Here is a 13,337-nt window from a genome sequence, read left to right as displayed (position 1 = left end):
TCTTTATATAAAAATGTCCAATTAACAGGGTGTTTTGAAACTTTTATGAATTTTTGTTGAGTTCTCATCCTCTCATTTCCAACAATCGGCTTCTTTCATAACCAAATAAAACTGTTTAAGGTGAGGAACCAAGACTAATGGGTATGAAATTCAATGACAAAATGGCACAGCATAACACCCTATAGATTAAATTAGCAATAAATAGCCCACTTTTAATTTTTTAGCAAGAAAAAGACTTTGTTTTATTTATTTGGCATTGAATAGTTATTTTTCTCTTTTTTAAAAAAAATGTATTTTTGTTCTCCTTATTTTTCTCAAACATACGTTTGATTGCTGTTTTTTTGTTTCTTGAAAAGAAAAAAATTATTGTTTTATTATCCTTATTTTTATCTCTTTTTTTATTTTGTCAACACTTTTAAAATAGAGTTCTTCTCTTTTTTGTCTCCTTTTTCTTTTTCCATAATTCTATTCATACGTATATTTGATTCTCTCCCTGTTTTTCAATTCTTCTCCTTAATTCAATCTGTTTATGAAAATCAGATATAACAATATATTTTTTCATGGATACTTCTAAAAATCATCTTTATATATAATCTTGTTCTTGTCCAATTAATTATTGAATTTCATGATTTGTAGAATTGAAGTTTGTTAAATTTTATTTTTGTGAAAATTTAGGTTATTCAACCTTCTTTTGTTTTCTTTCTAAAATCCTTTTCATATGTATATTTGCTTCTCTTCTGAATTTTCTCTTATTCTCCTTAATTTACTCTGTCTATGCAAATCAGATATAACTGTATATTTATCGATTGATCCTTTCAATAATTTCTTTTAATAAATAATTATGTAGCATTTCTCGCCCCATTAGTTTTGAAATTTCGTGATTTTTGGAACTAAAGTTTTTAAAACTTTTTTTTGGCGAAAATTCAGGTAATAGTTTTTTGAAATTTTTGTTCTCAATTTCATGGGTAAGAAAGATTCTCGTAAGATCTTCGTAAAAAATCAGAATGTTGATTTTGATGAATACAACCCAATGTATACTAATGAATTCCAATCTCAATTTAAATTAAAGTATACAAGTTTTTTATGTGAATACAAATCACTGAATACACGATGAATACGAACTAATGTATACATAGTGCAGTTACCGTATACATAAACAAAATCACATGTACAATTAATGAAATTTTATATGTATCATATTAATCTCATTCTTGTATTCATTATAGTAATACATATAATTGATGGTAATACTCTTATGTATACAATATAAAGTTTATGTATACATGCTACAATTATTGTATACATCAATAAAATTTACATGTCTATTTTTATGAATATTTTTTTGTGTATACATTATGTAATCGCAACTTTAATTATTGTATAATTTATGCATATGTATTATTACAGTTTCTAATAAAATGTCATTTAATATTATTTGATTAATTATGTCAACTATGTGATAATTAATACACGTTAAAGCATTAATAATACATTTTCTTACCTCAGAAGTAGTCACAATCTTTTAATAAGTTATTTAAAGAATTTTAAAAAATTAATTCGTTTAAAGTTGGTGTAACCTTTTTTTAATGTGTTAATTAATAAATATGTATATTTCACTTCTTAAAAGTAGGCAATCGGTTTTCTAATAAACTAATTATTTTGATTGGTAAAAAAAATAATTCATAAAATTACAATCAAATATATTTTTATTTTTCTGTAAATTGCGTCAATATTTTTTTTATAAACGGTTAAATAAAGTTGAGTTTGAGAATTTAAAGAAATTGAAAAGCTAACTTCCTTAATTATAGGAGTTAAAAATAAGGAAGAAAATATAATCTCACATCTCCTTAATTAATGCGGGTTGATTGCACATGATTAAAAGAAAAAAACTATAAAAAGTTGGTTTTATTTCTTTTAGGCTAATACGTGCTAATTTTGTTTTAGGCTATTGATTGCTAATTAATATTGGGCTATATATTGCCAATTATATATAATAATTGTATGTCTATGTCAATTCCTCAAATTCAATGGTACTTTTATTGATCACAAATCGCTCATTTTCATTTCTACCTCTTTCCTTTTTACACCCCAACATTTATATAAATAACCAATAAATAGTTAAGCAAGAAGAATATTAAATGTTACATTTATAACATTTTAAAAGCTTGTGGTTAATTTTTAAATAAATAACAAGAATGGTTATCCATCTTAATTCTCAGCAAACACGAGCTTGCACAAATAGACAATTTGAGAATTCGTTATTGAAATGTATAATTTTTTGTTAAGTTCAGCCTTTTCAAGATCAACTTCACACTTGTAAAAATAAAATTTAAAAGTAAAAAAATATTTAAATTCAAGCCTATTAATTATGTGAACAAATTTTTGATACTTTTCTCTAAAGTTTGGACTCTATATTAAAAAACCTTATTCCTAAGCTCGAGACATACACATCTAATTTCAAAAATTCAAGTTTTATACGAAACTCCTCGAGTTTGATTTTTATAAGTTTTGCTTTCGACATTTGTTGCTGTGCGTTTGAAACTAGAAAATAGAGAAGCAAACCAGGCTTTGCCTTGAATTTTTATTAATATTGGCTATTAGTTAAATTAGGTCAAACTATTATGGCCCAAAACATTAACAAATAGAAACTCGGCCCGTCGACTCTCACAAACTTCAATGGACTCAACTAATTAGTTCTGATACTGAACATAATAATTATTTGTTTATTTTGATAAATTGATAAATTTTTTTTAATTTCTTATATCCTTAATTAATGGTAGAACTTCTTGAAAATGTAAGTTTTTAATTCATTTATTTTACAATTAATTGAAATAAAATGATAAATTTATTAATTATTATTTTCTTAGTAGATGTCAATTAAAAAACGGACAAGTAGTAATTAGTAGGAATATTAATTGGTATCAGAAGTTTAACAAAAAAAAAATCAGAGTAAAAGTAGTGTATCAAAATATGATGATTCTGTAAAAACAGCAGTATCACCGAAGAGAGAAACGCAATGGCGAGCAGCACGACCAGAGGAGAGGACGAAGCGAAACAATTGGCAGCTGAGCTAGGCAAAACCCTAAAAGAAGGGGAAAGACTACTCGCACCAACAAGACGCCCTGACGGAACACTCCGTAAACCTATTCGAATTAGGGCTGGTTATGTGCCTCAAGATGAAGTCGCCATTTACAAATCTAAAGGCGCTATTGTATGTAACATACTTGTCTTTTTTCTCTTTTTTCAAAATTTATGTTGTGTGTTTTTGTTTTGATTGATTGGTGCCTGGGGAGATGGCAGTGGAAGAAAGAAATGGAGTCACTGCAGGATGTTCCGCCGGGTTATGATCCAGTGATGGATGAAAAGCCCAAGTCTAAAGCTGCCAAGCGGAATGAAAGGAAGAAGGAAAAGCGTCAACAGGTTAATACTAAGTTCCTGCGTCTCTTGTTTATTATACTTATAGTCACCACTGTTTATATGGCCTGTACATTTTGTTCGGAAATACTTCTTCACCCGTGCATCCACTGTAGTTATGTTACCATTAGGGATCTAGGCATCACCCATTGAATCACAAATAGATTTAGAAACATATCCTGCTTCTACCTTGCCAATACACAGTGTGGGAAAAGATCATTAGGGTCCTTGATATACAGTACCTTTTATATAGAGTACCTATTGAATGGAATGATCCCATTTTCCTCAAATTATGTTGGGTTAGACAGCTTGATGTAGTGGTATCCAACCAAAAGGGAAACTTTTAAGATGGGCTTGGCTTTGGAGTAGCAATTTCCAAGGTGAAGGCCTTGCCAAGTGTCCTTGCAAGATTAAGCATATCGTAATAGCTATCTTTTATATTGAATTTCCTTAGTACTGTCACGTTTTATAGATGATAAGTCAACCTATCTTTAATCCAATTCTTTCTTCAGTTTCTGACAGTAGCTCATGTTCCAACTACCATTTGCAATGCACTAAGCTATGGAAGTTGAGGACATGAGGTAAACTAAGTCGAGAAATTCTTTCCTCAAAGGAGTATGACCAAGCCCACGACCATGTCAGAATTTTATGTTCAATCATCCCCTGCTGCTAAAGAAATGTTGGTTTGAATTCCTCCCTGAAGTTTCTACTATATTCAATAACCCCGCTTCCTATGTTACAGTACGTGATTAAATATCCCTTTAGTTTCAAAGAGAACAAACAATTGACACGGACGCTGCTAGTCGCTGTATGGTGTGTATAATATGGTAAGCACCATACAGCTTTATATTCAGACTACAGGCCGTAAAAGAAAATGACATTTTCTGGGGATCTAAAGTAGGACAGAGTCCTGACTCCTGATACAGTTTGTTTCAGCATAGTACCCCTCGAGGGTTCTGATGTTTCTTTGTTTGTGGATGCACCAGAAAAAGCAAATAGGTATCAGTTTCCTTCCAAGTCTATCTTCTTCGAGCAAAGCCCAGATAAGCAGAAACCCTCTCCAAACGTTGGCATAGTCCAACTTAAACAGCAAGAGCAATCTGTAAGGCATAATTTCATGCCTCTTCAGAATTTAAATAAACATAACAACGAAGTCTACAAAAGGCAAGATGAATGATGGGAAATGGATTCCTACCAGCCCTACTGATGTATGTGGCTATTAGAAGTCGAGGTATTACCCGTTCGATCCAAAAGGGAACATATATCAGAACTCCCTTGTTTCGCAGGTAGAGATGATTAGGGTCCTCTATGTGACCACGTCACTTTCGCACATGAAGCGCACCTGTTGCACAAAGTCTACCCCTTTTTCTAAGTTATCTTGGGAGAAGTGTGCTTCATATAGTGCTTTTTAAACAAATTAAGAAACCAAGAGGTGCTACTGTTTGCGTAGTCCTAGAGGTCCTTCCAAGATTAATCAAGCTGCAATAATTTTATGCAGTGAAATTCCCTTTACTAAAACCTTTCCACTTGATAAAGTCATTTTCTCTGTTTCCCCAAAAGATGTCAGTGGTCAGCTTCTTGATTAACTGATTGTTGTTTTTTTTAGAATAGTATTTTTTTATAAACATAGCTCTAAGAGACTGTGGTGAAATATGTAGAATGGGATGTCAAAGGCAATTGACAGTTCCCCAAAAGTATCCCTATCCTATTCCTGTAGGATATCTATGAGATCTAAAATTCCCTTCTAAACTGATATTCCTACTACTATTTGCTTTGCATTGATCTATGGAAGTGAACAGTGTGCCACTGGCCCTCTGGATTTCTTGGTTATCAAAAGAGAGATGTGACCAAACCAAGGATTCTGTTAGAACTTTTTCCAGTCCATTTGCGACTGAATTCTTCCTTTTAAGTTTCTAATGTGTCTCCATGGCCACACTCAATATTGTTATAGCATATGCTTTGATATCTCTTACGCTTAAAATAAAACAGTCAAATAACATATGTATTGTTTTTTTTAGGAAACAAATAGCATGGATTCTTCTCTTACTTGTTTGCTGTTTTCTAATTATCTTTTAAACTAAACTCAAAAGTATCTTATATTGCACCAATATGGTGTTTGAAGTAACTTCTGTTTTCTTTATTATTTATTTTGTTTGCTTCATGTTAGGAGGACACTGGTTCCCTATGATTAGGTACTTTACTGACTCTATGAATAGAATTTCTTATTGTATTTGTCAAAAGTGGAAAGTGGGAAGGTAGAGTCTTTGTACTGAGCATTAATGTAAGACTTTAAACCATTATCCCAAAAAAAGGTGGAAAGAAGGAAGGTAGAATCTTACATGAGATCATTGAAAAACTTCTTACACGTTTGTGGAAGTCAATGGACAATTATATGTAACGCAGGTGACTAAGAACTGAAAATGAAAAACTGTGTAGGACTTTTCAATTCCATCCCATCCCATCTCTTGCTTTCAGCTATCCAATATGCTTCTTGTCAAACTGCTATCATAAGTTGAAGAAAGCTGCTTCTTGACTGTTAGCCTTCTCTTGAGGCAAGAATTGACTTATTACATTAACTTCTTGTTTAGAATGAAGAAATTTTGGGGCTCTTGGTCTTTTACACATGTGAATACAATTGTGCAACAATATGAGCTATTACATAGGTGAACTAATAATGATTAGAATCTCTTTACTTTTTCACCTATATTTTGTTATAAAGAGGACCAAGCCTTCTGTGTATGTATTTTGATGCATCTTTCAGAAGATTAGAACTGTATACAAACTGGCATGATCTCGTTGTAATATTCGCGAGGATTAATCACACAAAAAATGTCTGAGCTTGATTAACACAACTTGTGGCAGGCTGCCCTTGAAAAGGGTAAGAATCCAGAGAACGATGAGGTCTCATCTGCTGAAAATTCGGTTGATGGTCCAGATCAGGTTGAATCAGTTATGTCCCAGATAAACAATCTTGCCATATCTGCAAATCCTGTCGTCCCTCCTTCAAATTCAACCGAGTCTTCTGGCATGGGAGATAGTGTGCAGGACATTGACAAAAAGATCCGATCTCTGAAGAAAAAGGTATGTACTCTTGTGCTTCTAGTTCTCTGATAGTATGCCATCATTCGAGATCTATGAAGTAAGTTCGATGCATCTTAAATCATTTTAGAGATATACTCAGCTATTTCCACTTCGCAACTGTATGGTCAAAATAGACTCTCTGTTTCAGTTTTGATGTACTAAATGGATGATTCAAGTTTGCTTCAAGGTAATGATGGGTTTTGTGCATTCTTTTGTAAACCAAAAATGGTATGGTCCACTAAATGTGCTAGTTCAAATCCATGTCCTCCTCCAGCTATTCATTTTATATGATTCATTATATATCCACTTTTAAGTTGCATTTTTCAGTCCAAGGTGCTACTCCCATTTCAACACTACTGGCAAATGTCATATAATGGGAATATCAGCACTATTGGCTGTCCAACTATGATATGAGTATTTCATTTGATTTCTACTGATAGTCCCATCTTCTAAAACTGCAGATAATTAGAATCTGGTCATTGGAAAATAATCTGTAGTTTTAGAATGATGTGGGTTTTTATGATCTGAGAAAAAATAAATAAAATCAATGTTGTAATCACTGGTGATTTATCTGTATTACAATTCTTCTGAACCTTGAAGTTCAAGATGCACTTACCCGTCTCTGCTGGAGCTTTAATCTTTTGTTGAGCTCACTAAACTTTACCCTGTTTTATTTGTTGTAGATTCGGCTAACAGAAGCTCAACAACAGAAGACTGAGGAGAAGGACATGAAGCCAGAGCAGCTGGAGAAAATGGCTAAGCTGGAAAGCTGGCGAAAAGAGTTGAAACTTTTGGAAGATAAAAAGGCTGAGTTGGAAGCATCGTGAATTTTAGGCTGAAGAAACACTTGGTTTGAATCTGCGGTAGCCTGGTGGTGTTTTATTGCTGCATCAATATATTCAACACACTCGGATTTTGTTGATGGAATTGTGTGTATTTTTGTACTTTGTGCACTAGCTAGGGCAAAACAATGTAGGATCTAATTTATGGTATTTTTCAGATAGTACTCCAATTTTTGAGGACATAGCTGCTGCTTGATCTGATTTGTCCTTTATTTCTAAAGACAGTGAAACTAGCAGTTGAAATACCATTTATTTACACTAATAGGCTTCCATTTATTTACACTGATAGGCTTGTGACATGAATGTTTCATGAACGTTATTTGGACAGAAATTTGAAGGCGAGTCGGAAAGAATTTTCTGAAGCTGAAGTAGGGAGAGAAGTTGTGTTGTCTGGATAATTGTACATACAAAACGCCTCAGTTTTTGAGATGAAGTTTAGGAACAACTATCTTCAGCTGAACCAGTTGGCAATTTCTTGAATTCATACCGGTAGTACTCTACTTATCCTTTTGATGTCTTGGGGTTACATCAAACTGGAATCCCAACTATCTAAAGATGTTTTTACTGCTATTATTGCCTCAAATAGGCATATACCAAGAGAGATCTTAAACCAAGCAACTGAACCCACAAGTATATCTTTGACACAAGGTAAACCATAAAAGAATGTTGAGAACAAAATATGAAGTTGCCACGATATACTACCAGTAAAAGATTTTACATAAAAATCTGTTGCATTGAACAGTCAAATAATTCAAACGCATTACACACATACTGAGTTGAGGTTGAATGCCAAATTTAACATTGCCAAAACTGTTGTTGCATTGAACAGTCAAATAATTCAAACGCATAACACACATACTGAGTTGAGGTCTGAATGCCAAATTTAACATTGCCAAAACTGTGACCCGTCAAGGTTAATATTTCTGAGAACCAAGTAAAAAAGCACTCCATTTATAACTTCAGCTAGCAAGAGGTTATAGGAGTATCTCCGGATGCCATAACTTTAACATTGTAAAACATGTGAGGTCTGAGAGCAGTCTATGAGGATTCAATATCTGATTCTTCCAATCCTTCTCTGTAGATTTCAAACTCATCAGGAGACCACCTGCATATTAAGTGGAGCCGGAAAGTAGCCATCTTCTTACCAAGCAGACGCTGCAAGTGACAAGGTAATTACTTTCAGGCACTTGCAATATGATGCAAGAAATATACAGAATGTAACTATATTCAGAAATTTGATAGTTGTGAAAATCAACAAACCAGTATCCGAGCTGCCTCTGGTGACAATGGCCTCCCTTCTTCACATACAACAAAGTCAGACACGAGCTCCACGACACCTGCTCACCCCGCATGACAAAAGTCAATGAATCAGAGAGCATTAAAGATAACCATTGGCATATCAACCACCAAAATCATGTTACAGTTATAATCAGCAAAACAAATGAGCAATGATTAATACCTCTGTTCAACCGCACTGGCATCCCTTGTTTCCGCAAGAATGGCTCCATCTCATGTGTGAACTGATCAAGAGGACCTTCTTGTAGCTCCACCTGATAGATTGAACCAAACATAAAAACCCAATATTGTACTTGAGATATAAATAGGGGCAAGATAATATGTGACGATACCTTAGATGTGCTCAGGTCAACTTTAGTAAAAAATATACCCAAACTATCTACTTGAACTACACTTCAATGCAATAATAATCGTTGTGGTTCAATTATTATAGACCAAACAACACATGGGTACCCAAAGGCATCAAATTGGACCAGAGAAAACATCTTATGTAAGAGCTCTCGAACAAATAGCCCTTATTGTAGTTGCCAAGATGGCATTTAGCTTCTTCTATTTTGATAAAGCTGAAATGGCATTTAGCTTCTCTTTTTATAAAGCCAAATGGCATTTAGCTTTACAGATCAAAAATTGACATATAGCCACAAGAATGAATTTCCCTATACCTATGCTAGTGGGTGGTTCCCAGTAGTTTAGTCACAGGATGCATGCAAGGTGGACACCGTGATTTATATCTCATGTTGTTGATTAATTTATTGAAACATTTGAACCATAGTCATAAAATAAAAATAAAAACTTGTATTCACATAATAACCTTCTGCTGTACCTTTTCAGTTGCTGTAGTGCCAGTCCTCGCAAAGTCATGTTCTTCATACTCGTTAAACAACCTAACAACGTTTAAAATGATGAGCAAAAAAACTGAGAGCAACAGAAGGAGCAGGAAGCAAACAGCAGGGGGGTCACGCTCCACCAGAGAATTCTGGCGTCCATGCAAGGAACAAAATTACAGTACAATGTGGAAAACAAGTGAAAGACCTGATAAAAGAACTGTTGGAAACAAGATATCATGCATGCGCTACTAAATGTCAAGCTGTGAACACAATCAGCAACAATTTGGACATAGCACTACACAGTGAACAGGGGTGAAACTAATCCCACCTACCCAAAAAAAACCTCCCTTTGACCTAATCAAGAAGCAGAGTTATAACATGTAGAGTTTGGTATCTAAAATACATAACTGAATCTGGGTTTTACCTTTGGACCTCCTCCTTCGATAAGTTAGTAAAGCAAAGACCTGAATCGCCACGTACAAGCTGTAAAGACGGGATATTTCAATCCAAACATGACTTTAGAGTAGAAATAACATATCGAAAAAGAAAGTTCATTAAAATGGATATATAACAGATACCTTAGAAATCTTATGGAGGCCGGGACGAATCTCATCAGAGTCTGACCGACCTAATGCTACCTGCATGACTTTGTTCGATCCCAGGAAAAATCTGAAATGGAAAGAAACAATGCTTAATATGCTGCTGATAGTTAATTATGGAAAACCAATAAAGTTCCCCATCGAGATATATGCTTCCAAACTCGATACCAATTTCTATTCGATAATCCTCTAGAATATGTAGTGGTTCAATGATAAAATAACCACTGTATGCACAAAAATGTACTCTTGAAACAAGCAATAACGGCCAAACAGGCCAATTCCAGGTTCAGTAAAATAAACTTCCTAAGTTACCCACTTGCAAAGGAGAACAGTTAAAAGTATCAGGCTTTGAAAATTCTAGGCCCGTAGTAGCCACACATGTAAAATCTAAACACACATAACAAATACCATGTTCCTCCATAAGGGTACTTAAAATTTGTTTTTTTTTAAAACAATGGAGATACATACAAAGTTCATAGTATACTACATTATTAGTTGCAACAAACCTTTCTATACTAGCAATAAAAGTGTTTTATTGACTTGGAAATGAGGTTATTACAATTTTTTTAAGCAACTAAGATATATCACTATTACTAAAAAGTGCGTTGTCTCTCAATTCCTGAATAAAATAGAAAAAACTTGCCTGCTAGAAGACTTGAGCTGATCTCTGAACTCCTTGAACTTGAGATTTCTCATGTTCTCGAAACTAAATACGTACGCTGAACTATACTTTTCCGCGCATTCCCTTATTGAGTTGACAATGTTTTCTTTGTGCTCCTTACCCTTCTTCTTCGTCTTAGATAAGGTAACTGCAATCAAAATCCACAACACATCAACTTAATAACAACTAAGAAATCACTACAATAGATACATAAATCAAAAAAGTACTTAATCAACAATGAATTCATCAATCATATATGGAAAATTCAAGGATTTTTGCTCTACCAGCTCTGTTACGCTTCGACTTCGGCATTGCTTCTTGATTTCTTGTGAAAGCTAAAACCCTACTTCTTGCTTAGCTTTCGAAAAAAAGAAGTTAAACCTGGCCGCGCGTTTAGTTTTATGTCTGGTTTAGGCCTGTAATGGGCCTAAAAGTTCACAGGCCCAGTTAACTGAAATTTTGGGCTGTGTAGAACAACGCGTTATTGGACCCATGGGTCAAAGGGATGTGAACAAAATCACAATTGTCACAACAACTCACAAACATACTTGAACCATACTATTATTTTTGCGCGAGTTTCACACTCTAATTATTAGTTCATTTATTTTTGGAGAAACTAAGCAAATACCCTACAAAAGCAAAATAATTATAAATATATATTTTTTATATTCATATCCCACTAATTAATTACACTATATACACCTAGCTAATTTCATTTAATTGATACTAAATCAGTATCATATATTGTATTAGTATTATTAAGATTGATAATTTCGCTTAATTTATATTATATCAGTATATGTATACTGTATTGATATTGTTAAGGTTTCTTGTTTAGAAAATATTCATTAGTCAATGATATTGTAGGAGTATATATATACTTTCATAGTATCATTAACTAATGTGTAATTTCTGAATAAGAAACCTTAATGATATCAATACAATATACATATACTAATTTAGTATCAGTTAAGCGAAAAGTATCAGCCTTAATGAATGGTGGGTATGGGCTGTAATTTTTTTGAGAGAATTTGTATTTCATGAATTACTTTAGATTGCAGTATGAACAAGTAATTATTATGAGTTTTATGGCCCATTTATGTAGTTTTTCCTTTATTTTTTTTCATGGACTATCACTATCTACGTAGTAAAAAAACATACATCAAATATCAATTGTTTCATTTTTCTATCTAAACTACTACCATTATTTATGTAGGAAAACAGAACAATCGATCACTGAGATGTGTTTTAATACATAAATTGTGATAAGTTCATGTAAAAATAAAGCAAGTGATAGTTGAAACGTGAAACTCGTAAAAAAATATAATTCGTATGTATGTCTTTGATCATTATTTTTAATAATTATATAACAATTGTTGTCATGATTCATAAATGACTTTGTGTTATCCTATTTGATATGTCAACAAAGAGGATGGAGACATTATGAGACATCTAATACTTTTGATTTAGAGCGTTGGAGAAGTAAGATATAGAAGAGATTCTAAAAATATACTTGAATCTTATATCTTGATTCTCACGTATTCTTAATATATATAATATCATGTTTAATTTAATGACATTTTTTCTACAAATAGTAGTCCTCAACTTTTTTTTTCCTCATTCTAGGTTTACAACTGCTCTTTCCATCACATTATATGATGTAATGTTTGTTGTGTGTGAAATGATGGTTGAGTGTCGTGCATTTGGTCGAACATCAATTTTATTTCGTGATGGATATTTTTTGATGATTGTGAATAGCGATAATAATTGTAATGTCAAGAAATGTCGACAATGATTAAAAGACAAATACAAATTTTCAAAAAAAATCGCAATTAAGAAGAAATGAAATATAAAAAGTAAATCGAAATCGAGTTAAGTATAAGAGAGACAAGGAGTGAGAGAAGAGTAGAGATATACAGTAAAACCTTTATAAATTAATATAGATGGGACCATGAAATATTATTATTTTGTAGATGTATTATTTAATAGATAAATTAAAATTTATTAATTTAAAGAGTGTTCGACACCAAAAAAATTGTTCAGGGATGGAATCTCAAAGAATTTGAATGAACCCACTTGTGAAAACGTCATTCATAAACTTAAGGTAATGATTAATGATTTTGGTTACCGCAATAAAATGGACGTTAATAACCTATTGGATGGGTGAAAATGATACACGTTCAGAGGTCCGGAGCTTAGAATAAATTGTGGATATCATTGGAAAAACAATGTTGATGATAAAGTTGAAGATGATACAATACATTTGAAATCAACTACGTGTAAGAAAACACTTGCATCTAGAATTCTTCACAAATTTATGGTGCAAATAAAAAAGACAATGCAATAAGAGAAGTTAGAGATAAGCTTCAACTAAGATTTAAATTTTAACCAAAAAAAAGATAATAAAATCATATTTCACTATTTTTTCTTAGATATATTTGTACTTTTAAAGAATTATTAACTTATAATATTAATGGGATCATATATTTATACAGGGATCTTCTGAAAATATATTATCTTATTATCTTATCGAATGAGTGATTTTTTCCATTGGTCCAAGTCGGAACCGGATGAAATTATTATCTTAGAGAGATTATTAATTAATCGAGTATTAATT

At 32.6% G+C, this 13,337-nt stretch overlaps 2 protein-coding genes across 2 annotated transcripts; one reads left to right on the top strand and one right to left on the bottom strand.

The window, feature by feature from the left end:
* Nucleotides 1-2,925: 2,925 nt before the first annotated feature.
* Nucleotides 2,926-7,599, top strand: LOC125852026 (partner of Y14 and mago). The gene is made up of 4 exons (XM_049531772.1): nucleotides 2,926-3,211; nucleotides 3,301-3,420; nucleotides 6,277-6,495; nucleotides 7,179-7,599. The coding sequence occupies exons 1-4, from the start codon at nucleotides 3,017-3,019 to the stop codon at nucleotides 7,320-7,322; spliced, it is 678 nt and encodes a 225-aa protein (XP_049387729.1). The 5' UTR covers nucleotides 2,926-3,016; the 3' UTR covers nucleotides 7,323-7,599.
* Nucleotides 7,600-7,980: 381 nt separating this feature from the next.
* Nucleotides 7,981-11,110, bottom strand: LOC125874965 (uncharacterized). The gene is made up of 8 exons (XM_049556015.1): nucleotides 11,005-11,110; nucleotides 10,703-10,868; nucleotides 10,039-10,129; nucleotides 9,885-9,943; nucleotides 9,457-9,517; nucleotides 8,797-8,887; nucleotides 8,598-8,674; nucleotides 7,981-8,492 (listed from the first exon to the last, which is right to left on the bottom strand). Exons 1-8 carry the CDS (start codon nucleotides 11,030-11,032, stop codon nucleotides 8,376-8,378), a joined length of 690 nt encoding a protein of 229 aa, XP_049411972.1. The 5' UTR covers nucleotides 11,033-11,110; the 3' UTR covers nucleotides 7,981-8,375.
* Between the last annotated feature and the right edge of the window lie 2,227 nt (nucleotides 11,111-13,337).

Source organism: Solanum stenotomum, chromosome 1, assembly GCF_019186545.1.
Source record: "Solanum stenotomum isolate F172 chromosome 1, ASM1918654v1, whole genome shotgun sequence".
NCBI classification, from domain to species: Eukaryota; Viridiplantae; Streptophyta; class Magnoliopsida; order Solanales; family Solanaceae; genus Solanum; species Solanum stenotomum.
This window is presented reverse-complemented; position numbering and strand designations above follow the sequence as displayed.

What these genes read in the sequence shown, in the direction of transcription:
- LOC125852026 (XM_049531772.1), top strand. Translation starts at nt 3,017, where the DNA reads ATGGCGAGCAGCACGACCAGAGGAGAGGACGAAGCGAAACAATTGGCA. An exon ending in AGAAGGAAAAGCGTCAACAG is followed by an intron (nt 3,421 to 6,276) that starts GTTAATACTAAG and finishes AACTTGTGGCAG; the next exon opens with GCTGCCCTTGAAAAGGGTAA. An exon ending in TCCGATCTCTGAAGAAAAAG is followed by an intron (nt 6,496 to 7,178) that starts GTATGTACTCTT and finishes TATTTGTTGTAG; the next exon opens with ATTCGGCTAACAGAAGCTCA.
- LOC125874965 (XM_049556015.1), bottom strand. Translation starts at nt 11,032, where the DNA reads ATGCCGAAGTCGAAGCGTAACAGAGCTG. An exon ending in GTCGAAGCGTAACAGAGCTG is followed by an intron (nt 10,869 to 11,004) that starts GTAGAGCAAAAA and finishes TTTTGATTGCAG; the next exon opens with TTACCTTATCTAAGACGAAG. An exon ending in CAGAGGCAGCTCGGATACTG is followed by an intron (nt 8,493 to 8,597) that starts GTTTGTTGATTT and finishes TGTCACTTGCAG; the next exon opens with CGTCTGCTTGGTAAGAAGAT.